The following is a 12,650-nucleotide window of genomic DNA, read 5'->3' as shown; positions in this document are numbered from 1 at the left end:
GCAATCATTATGGCTATAAGAAGGCGAGGAGGAAAACATTAAAAAGAGAAATCACTGTGTCCTTAAGGGGTTAAAACGCAAAACTGTCGAATCCTGAAGGGGTTAATAGTACAAATACATCTGATAGTACTCCAGATGTGACCGCACACATACCTCCACCTGCAGACTGTACAGGAGCCGTGTGCTTACAGGACCTGCATGATGTCACCATCATGTGATCAGTCACATGATCAGGAGCTCATCTGCTCAGTGTATGCAGGACTCTGCTGTCACATGATCATTATCACAGGTCCTTCAATCACAATATCTTCTATCCTGCGCTGCGGAGCTCCGCCCATTCCTGTCACATGGTCCTCCCCACAGGTCCTTCACAGTCACATCTTTACTGCTAAACTTTGTACTGGTCACATGATTATGACATCATCACAGGTCCTACACCTCCAGCATGTAGCAGATACAGAGCAGGTCCTGGTGGGGCAGTCACTGCTGTTGTGTTGTGTGTGGAGATCTCTCAGAGCAGCAGCCCCTGATCATGTGACTCCTCCTCCTCCTCCATGTGACTGATCACATGACGGTGACATCATCGCAGGTCCTGTAAGCACATGGCTCCTCTACAGATACAGGTATGTGTGTGCGGTCACCATCAGATCAGGATTATTGGGGATGTTTATTATTAACCCTTAAAGGGGTACTCCGGTGCTTAGACATCTTATCCCCTATCCAAAGGATAGGGGATAAGATGCCTGATCGTGGGAGTCCGGCCGCTGGGGACCCCCGTGATCTTGCATGCGGCACCTTGTTTGTTATCAGTCCCCGGATCTGATTACCGGCGACCACAGATCCGATGGCGTGTGACGTCACACTCCGCCCCTCAATTCAAGCCTATGGGAGGGGGCTTGACAGCTAGCCCTGTGGTCACCAGTAATCAGACCTGGAGCGAACACGCTCCGGGGACTGATTACAAACGGGGTGCCGCGTGCAAGATCACAGGGGTCCCCAGCGGCGGGACTCCCACGATCATGCATCTTATATAAGATGTGTAAGCACCAGAGTACCCCTTTAAGGACACGATGTATATTTACATTCTGTGCCCCATATGGGACTTTGAGGTGAGCTCAGGAGCTATAAGCAGCCAGGACTCACCACTAATGACGCTCATCGCCATTAACCCTTTAGATTCCATGATCAAAGTCGATTACAGGATCTAAAATGAGTAAAATGCAGTTGTTGGGGGGCGGAGTCTAGATCAGCTGAGATGACGGCCGGAGGGCCCCTTACCGTGCTCTGTGCTCAGATCGGCGCTCTAAGTATACAGACACCTCCACAGCCTATATAAGCCGAGCACCGATAACACTGATCACTATGGCAGAGCGTTATTCAGGGTTTGTAATAGAAGCCCCTCCCCTAATAAGTTTATATCACATTTTTGTAATAAAATAATGTAGGTGGGCGTGGCTTAGACATGGCGCTGTACGTTTTTTTTCTAGGGAGCGCCGTGCCGACCAGCGGTTGTTCTCCTGATTTCCTGCCTATACTGCCCCCCAGGGGATGTCTGGATGGTGAAGGTATCAGGTCACTTACCCGCCCATCCTGTCACCTGGTCAGTCTCTTTTCTCCGGATATCAGCCACTTCTTCCATACAGGATTATGTAAGCATCAGGTTTTTTAAGTTTCTCCCGCGCCCCTATTATTACTTAAGACAGTGTTTCCAAACCAGCGTGCCTCCAGCTGTTGTGAAACTACAACTCCCAGCATGCCCTGACAGCCAAATGCTGTAACAGCTGGAGGCACCCTGCTTGGGAAACACTGACTCCGGTGGTGGCCCAGACCCTGCGTGTGTAACGGTATATGATGCTTGGCCTCTGCTGCAGGTAATAGCAGGTTCTTCCGGGGGGACATATCACAATTCACATAAAATCCTGATGTAATTGTGATGTATATTGTGCCCCCTAGTGGACACATTTCACTATTCTTCATTGGACAATGTCATATTGAATCCCTCTATTCTTCTCCCTGCTCTGATGAAGACGTTCTGAATACACCGCAGCCTCAGAGATTAGGAGAAATGGATTCACAACGTCTTCAGCAGAGCAGGGAGAGCGACCTCAGAAGACCTGGAGGACCAGAGCGCCACCACTGGACGGGAGAGGGGAGTGCGCTCTAGTCTCTTATTTTACAGCCCTCGGACAATGGATTTTGTTTTATAGAGAAATCTGAAAACTCCTATAATGTCTCCTCAGATGTTTCCCCAGATTATCTCCAGGAAATGGATTTTATTTCTCCATAGAATCTGGTGCGGTTTATCATCGTCTCCTCTTCTTCCCTTCAGGTTTCTCCAATCCAGGATCCTCTGCTGATATCTTCTATATAAGAGAATTCTCCTGGATGACCCATCAACCATGGAGAGAGACAGGAACAAGATGGCCGACAGGATCATAAACCTCACCCTACAGATACTCTTCCGGCTTACTGGAGAGGTGAGGGATTCTGGGAGTGATGTCACATGACCTCATTCTTATCTATATAATAACAGATGGATATGACTGGAGAGGTGAGGGATTCTGGGAGTGATGTCACATGACCTCATTCTTATCTATATAATAACAGATGGATATGACTGGAGAGGTGAGGGTTTCTGGGAGTGATGTCACATGACCTCATTCTTATCTATATAATAACAGATGGATATGACCGGAGAGGTAAGGGATTCTGGGAGTGATGTCACATGACCTCATTCTTATCTATGTAATAACAGATGGATATGAGCGGAGAGGTGAGGGATTCTGGGAGTGATGTCACATGACCTCATTCTTATCTATGTAATAACAGATGGATATGACTGGAGAGGTGAGGGATTCTGGGAGTGATGTCACATGACCTCATTCTTATCTATGTAATAACAGATGGATATGACTGGAGAGGTGAGGGATTCTGGGAGTGATGTCACATGACCTCATTCTTATCTATGTAATAACAGATGGATATGACTGGAGAGGTGAGGGATTCTGGGAGTGATGTCACATGACCTCATTCTTATCTATGTAATAACAGATGGATATGACCGGAGAGGTGAGGGATTCTGGGAGTGATGTCACATGACCTCATTCTTATCTATGTAATAACAGATGGATATGATTGGAGAGGTGAGGGATTCTGGGAGTGATGTCACATGACCTCATTCTTATCTATGTAATAACAGATGGATATGACTGGAGAGGTGAGGGATTCTGGGAATGTATGTAGTGATATTAATGTGTCTCTCCATACACAGGATTACACAGTAGTGAAGAAGTCCTCTAGTGAGCGCTGTCGGGCCCCTGTGTGTGAAGGATGGGGAAGAACACTGAGCCCAATCCCGGGGCCCCCACCTCACTCCCTGATACATGAGGAAATGGATGAACAGAAGATCCGAGAACTCATCAACAAGATGGTGGAGCTGCTGACTGGAGAGGTGACACTGCTGGGACATTATACAGTAATGGAGGGGTCTGGTGATGACTGGAGAGGTGACACTGCTGGGACATTATACAGTAATGGAGGGTTCTGGTGATGACTGGAGAGGTGACACTGCTGGGAATGCTGGGACATTATACAGTAATGGAGGGATCTGGTGATGACTGGAGAGGTGACACTGCTGGGACATTATACAGTAATGGAGGGGTCTGGTGATGACTGGAGAGGTGACACTGCTGGGACATTATACAGTAATGGAGGGGTCTGGTGATGACTGGAGTGGTGACACTGCTGGGACATTATACAGTAATGGAGGGGTCTGGTGATGACTGGAGAGGTGACACTGCTGGGACATTATACAGTAATGGAGGGGTCTGGTGATGACTGGAGAGGTGACACTGCTGGGACATTATATAGTAATGGAGGGGTCTGGGGATGACTGGAGAGGTGACACTGCTGGGACATTATACAGTAATGGAGGGGTCTGGTGATGACTGGAGAGGTGACACTGCTGGGACATTATACAGTAATGGAGGGGTCTGGTGATGACTGGAGAGGTGACACTGCTGGGACATTATACAGTAATGAAGGGGTCTGGTGATGACTGGAGAGGTGACACTGCAGGGACATTATACAGTAATGGAGGGGTCTGGTGATGACTGGAGAGGTGACACTGCTGGGAATGCTGGGACATTATACAGTAATGGAGGGGTCTGGTGATGACTGGAGAGGTGACACTGCTGGGACATTATACAGTAATGAAGGGGTCTGGTGATGACTGGAGAGGTGACACTGCTGGGAATGCTGGGACATTATACAGTAACACCACTGGAGGGGTCGGGGTGATGACTGTATCATTGTGTGTCAGGTTCCTATAAGGTGTCAGGACGTGGCGGTCTATTTCTCCATGGAGGAGTGGGAGTATGTAGAAGGACACAAGGATCAGTACAAGGATCAGGTCATGATGGAGGATCAGCAGCCCCTCACATCAGCAGGTAATAGACATGACTATATACACACGTCCTGTCATTATTTGTATGTAAAGAATGAATTCAGTCTCTGTATGTGTTCCCTACAGTCAGATCCAGTAAGAGAACAGCACCAGAGAGGTGTCCCCGTCCTCTTCTTCCACAGGATGATCAGGTAGATGGAAATATTCCCTATGATCTGTAGAAGGGCTGTGAAGCTCTTGTGGTCAGTCCCCTCACCCTCCATGACTCCTCATCTCCTGCTCATCTATAACATCCCACGTGACTACTTCTTCTGTGTGATGACTTTTACAATATTTATTTCACATCTTATGAATTAGGGTGAAGATCCGAACAATATTAATGCTCCAGACACAGTTGTGAGCGGTGATGAACAGTATAAGGAGGACATTCCTACAAGGAAAGATCTGAACAATATTAATGCTACAGGCATAAAGGAAGAAGAAGAGACAGATGTGAGCAGTGATGAGCAGTATAAGGAGGACATTCCAGCAGGAAAAGATCTGAATAATATTAATGCTACAGATATGAAGGAAGAAGAAGAGACAGATGTGAGCGGTGATGAGCAGTATAAGGAGGACATTCCTACAGGGAAAGATTTGATCCATATTAATGCTACAGACATAAAGGAAGAAGAAGAGACAGATGTGAGCGGTGATGAGCAGTATATGGAGGACATTCCTACAGGTAACCACCCAGGTGAGTAGTAACTACTAATTGCAGAGATCAGTCACAGATTCTGCTCAGTCTTCGACTGTAATAATTTTTTATGGAATTTTTTTAAGTGGTACTCCGATGGAAAACTATTTTTTTAATCAACTGGTGCTAGAAAGTAGGATTCCTGATCTCCCTCCTTACTGATAACGCTCTATCCCGGGTGAATCCTCTTTGGAGACTGATAAACGTATTATCTACGACTACAGAGACATTTCATCTCCCTGTCCGTTCTCCCTCTGCGGCAGAGCAGCTCATGTCCATGTAACAGGGGACAAGAACTGTGGCCAAGAATTCAATAGAGTTCTGTATTCTAGCAGCAGAAGTGTGCTGGGATAAGGAAGCGCTGGTGGACACGTTCTCTTGTGGACTCTCCAATATTATACAAGATGAGATTGTGGCCTCCTGGATCATCTGAAAGGGTGAAACCAATGCAGCTCAGGACCACCCCCCTTTCCGTGGAGGAGAAGGATTATAGTAGGGGGAGGGGATGGGTCTGTATTGGGCCCTTTGCTCGGATCATGCCAAACCTGGTGAGGAAACACTTGGGGTCCTGCTAGAGACAGATATTGGGTGGGCTTTCTTCATCCCCAGAGTTCCACAAAGACAAAGCTATGATTAGGATTATCCTATCATGGTATATTTCCTCTGTGGTCACGCAGGTCCCCGTGGTCTCCAGTGCTGATGGGTATTTTGATGATGTGTTATCCGTGGTGGCTCAGGAGGTGTTACCTGCTCAAGTTTAAAGTGTTACTCCACCCACAGACATCTTATCACAAAGGATAGGGGATAAGATGTCTGATTGTGGGGGTCCTGCTGCTGGGACCCCCTGCGATCAGCGTGCAGCACTTTGCATTATAAACATTATGTTTAGCACCCTAGGTTTGGGCAGCCGGAGATGTGACGCCCCCTCCCATAGACCTGAATGGAGAGGACGTGATGTGACCTCACGAGGGGGCATGACATGACGTCACAACCACTGCTTCCCAAACAAAGCATTCTAAAAAAACTTTCAGAACGCTGGGTGCTGCCTGGGTGCTTATCCCCTTTAGATAGGGGATAAGATGTCTGTGGGTGGAGTACCCCTTTAGGGTATGTTCTTACTTACGCAGATTTGCTTCACAGGATTTTCTGCTGCAGATTTCAATGTAAACTAAATGACTGAGCACAACTTCTAATCTGCAGTTACAAATCCTGCGCATCAAATCTGCGCAGGATCCTGTACGTGTGAACGTGCCCTTAAGGTTCCCGGTTTAGGTTGTATTGTGTCTGTAGTCAGTGACTGTGTTATGCAGCTGTCCTCACTCTGTATACATCATGCTGTGCTGAATGGGATTTTGTCATAGACTTCCATGGTCTGTACTTACACTGTACGGCTCTTTACTCACTATTCAGTAAAATAAGTTTAACCCCTTAACGACGCAGGACGTAAATGTACGTCCTGGTAAACTGGAACTTAACGCACCAGGACGTACATTTACGTCCTTTACATAACCGCGGGCATCGCAGCGATGCCCGGATCATGCATGGCAGGTCCCGGCTGTTGATCACAGCCAGGGACCCGCCGGTAATTGCGGACATCCGCGATCACACAGATGTCCGCCATTAACACCTCAGATGCCGTGATCAATACAGATCACGGCATCTGCAGCATTGCGGACATGAAAATGGATGATCAGATCGGCTGCAGCACTGCCGCGGCGATCCAATCATCCAGAACATCAGACGGAGGTCCCCTCACCTGCCTCTGCTGCCTTCCTGGCGTCTTCTGCTCTGGTCTGCGATTGAGCAGAAGATGACCGATAACACTGATCAGTGCTATGTCCTATACATAGCACTGAACAGTATTAGCAATCGAATGATTGCTATAAATAGTCCCCTATGGGGACTATTAAAGTGTAAAAATAAAAGTTAAAAATATTTGAAAAACCCCCTCCCCCAATAAAAACGTAAATTGTCCAATTTTCCCTATTTCACCCCCAAAAAGTGTAAAAAAAAAAAAATTTTGGGATACATATTTGGTATCGCCACGTGCATAAATATCCAAACTATTCAAATAAAATGTTAATGATACCGTATGGTGAACGTAAAAAAAAAAAAAAGTCCAAAATAGCAGCTTTTTTATAACATTTTATTCTAAAAATTTTTTATAAAAAATGTATTAAAAGTTTTATATAAGCAAATATGGTATCAATAAAAATTACAGATCAAGGCGCAAAAAATGAGCCCTCATACCGCCGCTTATACAGTAAAATAAAAAAGTTATGTGTCTTCAAACTAGGGGGATTTTAAACTTACTCATTTGGGTAAAAAGTTTGCGATTTTTTTAAGCCCAACAGTAATAGAAAAGTATGTTATCACGGGTATCATTTTAATCGTATTGACCCAAAGAATAAAGAACACGTCATTTTTACCATAAATTGTACGGTGTGAAAACGAAACCTTCCAAAATTTGCTAAATTGTGGTTTTCTTTTTAATTTCCCCGCACAAATAGTATTTTTTTGGTTGCGCCATACATTTTATGGTAAAGTGAGTGATGACATTACAACGGACAACTGGTCGCGCAAAAAACAAGCCCTCATACTAGTCTGTGGATGAAAATATAAAAGAGTTATGATTTTTTGAAGGCGAGGAGTAAATACGTACTGCACTGATCTGTATGAGCAATCCAATGACTGCTCATACAAGTCATATAGAGGGATCAAAAAGTGTTAAAAAAAAAAAAAACATTCAAAAGATGTTTTAAAAATTTTTTAATTAACCCCTCCAATAATATTTGAACTTTTTTGTTGTAAAAATGTAAAAGCTATTTTTATTGTAATTGTTTTCAAAAAGTAGTAAAGTGTAACAAAAACTATGCAAATTAGATATCGCTGTGATTGTATGGACCTGACATATATATATATATTTTTTTTAAGTATATCTTTATTTGTTTTTTCAAATATTTTACAAATTTCGACAGAATACAATGAAATAAATATGAGATGCATAAATGAAACGGTCATGGAAACCATAATAATAAACAATGGTGCAACGATCAACGTAGAAAATTAGCCATTGAACCCCCACCCTCCCCACCCACCCAAAGAGAGTAGACATCATGTCACTTACGAGCTTATAGGCATCGACATCAGGCAAAACAGTAAGTAAACAAAGATAGGTCACAAGGTCACCCCACAGCCAAAGACAATCCGAGGCCACAACACCATTAGTTTGGCAGTCTAAGCCTCCCCAAAGTGCCCGCCACCGCCTTCCCCAAGTACCACTCCTGACTTATATATTAATGCTCATTAATACAATGTAAGATCCGTCCCACAAAAAACAAGCTCTAAAATGCAATGCAGATGGGAAAATAAGAGTTATGGTTATGAGGAGAGGAGGAAAAAAGGAAAACACAAGAGCTTAAATGTCCTGGGTTGTTAAGGGGTTAAAACTGATAATAAAATCTGTGTTATTCTCTGTAGATTCTTGTACCAGGAGATCAGAGGAGAATCTTATATCTTCAGATTATAAAGCAGATGATGATATCACACAAGATACATATGAAGAACATTCCATTATCCCAGATACACCCTCAGCCCTTCACAGCCAAGATCTGTCATCTCATCCTTATATACAGGTCCTGTCTTCTCAGTCATCACAGGATGTTCAGCAAATTAAAAGTCATCAAAGAGATCATACAGGAAAGAAACCATATTCATGCTCAGTATGTGGGAAATGTTTTACTGACAAATCACATCTTCTTAGACATCAAATAACTCACACAGGAGAGAAGCCATTTTCATGTTCAGAATGTAGAAAGTGTTTTACTGACAAATCAAGTCTTCGTAGACATCAAAGAACTCACACAGGGGAATTTTCATGTTTAAAATGTGGGAAATGTTTTACTCGGAAATCAACTTTTCTTCAGCATCAAAGAATTCACACAGGGGATAATCCATATTCATGCTCAGAATGCGGGAAATGTTTTATTAAGAAATCACATCTTGTTCAACATAAAAGAACTCACACAGGGGAGAAGCCATTTTCATGTTCAGTATGTGGAAAATGTTTTAATGACAAATCAATTCTTGTTCAACATCAAAGAACTCACACAGGGGAAAAGCCATTTTCATGTTCAGAATGTGGGAAATGTTTTACTTCAAAATCAGGTGTTACTCGACATGAAAGAATTCACACAGCGGAGAAACTATTTTCATGTTCAGAATGTGAGAAATGTTTTACTAATGAATCAGGTCTTGTTGTACATCAAAGAACTCACACAGGGGTGAAGCCATTTTCATGTTCAGAATGTGAGAAATGTTTTACTAATGAATCAGGTCTTGTTGTACATCAAAGAACTCACACAGGGGTGAAGCCATTTTCATGTTCAGAATGTGGAAAATGTTTTCCTGGGAAAAAAAATCTTGTTCAACATCAAAGCACTCACAGGGCGGACAAGCTATTTTCATGTTCAGAATGTGAGAAAAGTTTTACTAATAAAACAGGTCTTGTTGTACATCAAAGAACTCACACAGGGGAGAAGCCATTTTTATGTTCAGAATGTGGGAAATGTTTTACTTGGAAATCAGATGTTACTCGACATCAAAGAACTCACACAGGGGAGAGACCATATTCATGTTCAGAATGTAGAAAGTGTTTTCCTGACAAATCAAGTCTTCTTAGACATCAAAGAACTCACACAGGGGAGAAGCCATTTTCATGTTTAGAATGTGGTAAATGTTTTACTCGGAAATCAGACCTTGTTGTACATCAAAGAACTCACACAGGGGAGAAGCCAATTCAGAGCAATAAATGATGCAGATAACACATCTATATATTAACCATGTACATAGGATATCTGACATTTATACATATATCATATACTGCATCTCCAAACTTGTTACCAATTGTTAAAGGGGTACTCCGGTGGAAAACTTTTTTTTTTAAATCAACTGGTGCCAGAAAGTTAAACAGATTTGTAAATTATTTTGATATAAAAATTGTAATCCTTCCAGTACTTGTTAGCTGCTGAATACTACAGAGGAAATTCTTTTCTTTTTGGAACACAGAGCTCTCTGTTGACATCACGACCACAGTTCTCTCTGCTGACATCTCTGTTCATTTTATGAACTGTCCAGAGTAGGAGAAAATCCCCATAGCTAACATATGCTGCTCTGGACAGTTCCTAAAATGGACAGATGTCAGCAGAGAGCACTGTGGTCATGATGTCAGCAGAGAGCTCTGTGTTCCAAAAACAAAATAATTTCCTCTGTAGTATTCAGCAGCTAATAAGTACTGGAAGAATTAAGATTTTTTAATATAAGTAATATACAAATCTGTTTAACTTTCTGGGACCAGTTGATTAAAAATAATAATTCCACCGGAGTACCCCTTTAACCCCTTTAAGGACTCAGCGTTTTTCAGTTTTTGCATTTTCGTTTTTTCCTCCTTACCTTTTAAAAATCATAACCCTTTCAATTTTCCACCTAAAATTCCATATTATGAATTATTTTTTGAACCACCAATTCTACTTTGCTGTGACATTAGTCATTTTACCCAAAAATCCACGGCGAAACGGAAAAAAAAATCATTGTGCGCCAAAATTTAAGAAAAAACACCATTTTGTAACTTTTGGGGGCTTCCGTTTCTACGCAGTGCACTTTTTGGTAAAAATGACCCCTTCTCTTTATTCTGTAGGTCCATGCGAATAAAATGATCCCCTACTTATATAGGTTGGATTTTGTACTTCTGGAAAAAATCATAACATCATGGACGGAAATTTATACGTTTAAAAATGTCCCCTTCTGACCCCTATAACTTTTTAATTTTTCTGTATATGGGGCGGTATGAGGGCTCATTTTTTGTGCCGTGATCTGAAGTTTTTATAGGTACTTTTTTTTTTTTTTTATGGCTTTTTAATCAATTTTTAATGGGATAAAAAGCGACCAAAAATACGCTATTTTGGAGTTTGGAATTTTTTGCGCATACGCCATTGACCGTGCAGTTTAATTAACAATAAATTTTTATAGTTCGGACATTTACGCACTCGGCGATATCACATATGTTTATTTTTACTTACACTTTTTTTTTTTATAATGGGAAAAGGGGGGTGATTCAAACTTTTATTAGGGAAAGGGTTAAATTACCTTTATTAACTTTTTTTTTTTTTCACTTTTTTTTTGCAGTGTTATAGCTCCCATAGGGACCTATAACACTGCACGCACTGACCTTTTACGCTGATCACTGACGTGTATTAACATGCCATTGATCAGCGTTATCAGCGCTTGACTGCTCCTGCCTGGATCTCAGGCATGGAGCAGTCATTTGCCAATCGGACACAGAGGAGGCAGGTAGGGACCCTCCAGGTGTTTTGTAAGCTGTTCGGGAAGCGGCGGTCAACTTTGATCGCCGCGTCTGAAGGGTTAATACAAGGCATCACCGAGATCGGTGATGTCCTGTATTAGCTGCGGGTCCCGGCCGCTGATGGCCGCCGGGACCGACGCGATATGACGCTGGGTCACCGCGTGACCCCACGTTATATCGCAGGACGTAAATATACGTCCTGCGTCGTTAAGGAGTTAATAAAAGTTTTCTTTCTTATATGATTTATTATTCTTATATTCATCTCCACACACTGGACTTATAATAAATGTAATATTGTCCCTGAGGTTGTATATAGGGAATGTAACACGTCAGTGTTGTCCCCGCCCCCTTCTCATTATGATTATAGAGACTTTAATTCAAGGCATCAGACAGGATTCGCGCGTCTCCCTTGAAGATCGTCTCTTCTGAACATAAGACGCTGCAGATACTTTTATTTATCACAAACCCTAGACCAGCGTTTCCCGTCTTGACGTCTATTTTCGGTCTCAGATCATAAAATCCATTTTTCTATATGAGAAGTCGTCAATATGTCAGCGTCCCCCGGGTTCAGTAAACATGGGTGTAATTCTTTTCCTTTTCTGTGTCCTCCCCGGGGTATAAAATCCCTAGAGATCTGATCACATCTGGTACAAGATCTCTTTACTTCACACTTTGCGCCATTATTACACGGATTGAAGACCCAGTTACACGCTCGTAAATTCCCATATATGTCGTGGATTGGAAGGAAAAAGGTTCTTAAATCTTATATTTACCAATAATATTTTATATTTTTACAGTCCGTCCCTATCATAGTACGGAATTGTTATTTCTCTTCTATCCGATGGTTATTTAGTAATTTTGTTATGATTCAGAAGAGACCACGTGTCCCGTATAGACGCTCACCCTGAAGACATTAGACGGCGGTTTTGTGTTTCCGGATTTACACACTTATTATAAAGCTTTTCCTTCGTCTGGATTATTAGAGCTCGTTCGCTCTTCTTTTTCTCATCCTCCCCTTTATATTCCTCCTCATGTGGATATGGAATTCTCCTCAGTCCCTCCTTCTATAGGGCCCATTTTGTGGCCCCCGCACTCCTCCTTGGCCTCTCTAGTTCTTTCCTCTTTTATATATAACTTTGTCGGTATTA

The 12,650-nt window shown here is 42.6% G+C and overlaps 1 protein-coding gene and 1 long non-coding RNA gene across 3 annotated transcripts; both read left to right on the top strand.

The window, feature by feature from the left end:
- The first annotated feature begins 262 nt into the window (after positions 1 to 262).
- Positions 263 to 3,369, top strand: LOC130298113 (uncharacterized). Of its 2 annotated transcripts, none has more exons than XR_008849741.1 (3): positions 263 to 623; positions 2,330 to 2,477; positions 3,272 to 3,369. It is a non-coding gene; the product is annotated as an uncharacterized LOC130298113 (long non-coding RNA). The 2 variants fall into 2 exon arrangements; XR_008849740.1 differs by lacking the exon at positions 263 to 623 and adding an exon at positions 1,495 to 1,649.
- A 979-nt stretch (positions 3,370 to 4,348) lies between these two features.
- LOC130298105 (oocyte zinc finger protein XlCOF22-like) lies at positions 4,349 to 10,018 on the top strand. The gene is made up of 4 exons (XM_056550995.1): positions 4,349 to 4,448; positions 4,532 to 4,596; positions 4,763 to 5,141; positions 8,622 to 10,018. Exons 1-4 carry the CDS (start codon positions 4,361 to 4,363, stop codon positions 9,953 to 9,955), a joined length of 1,866 nt encoding a protein of 621 aa, XP_056406970.1. The 5' UTR covers positions 4,349 to 4,360; the 3' UTR covers positions 9,956 to 10,018.
- Positions 10,019 to 12,650: the final 2,632 nt, after the last annotated feature.

The sequence above is a fragment of the Hyla sarda genome (assembly GCF_029499605.1).
Source record: "Hyla sarda isolate aHylSar1 chromosome 1 unlocalized genomic scaffold, aHylSar1.hap1 SUPER_1_unloc_21, whole genome shotgun sequence".
NCBI classification, from domain to species: domain Eukaryota; kingdom Metazoa; phylum Chordata; class Amphibia; order Anura; family Hylidae; genus Hyla; species Hyla sarda.
The sequence above is the reverse complement of the archived record's forward strand: the minus strand, read 5'-3'. Positions and strand labels throughout refer to the sequence as shown.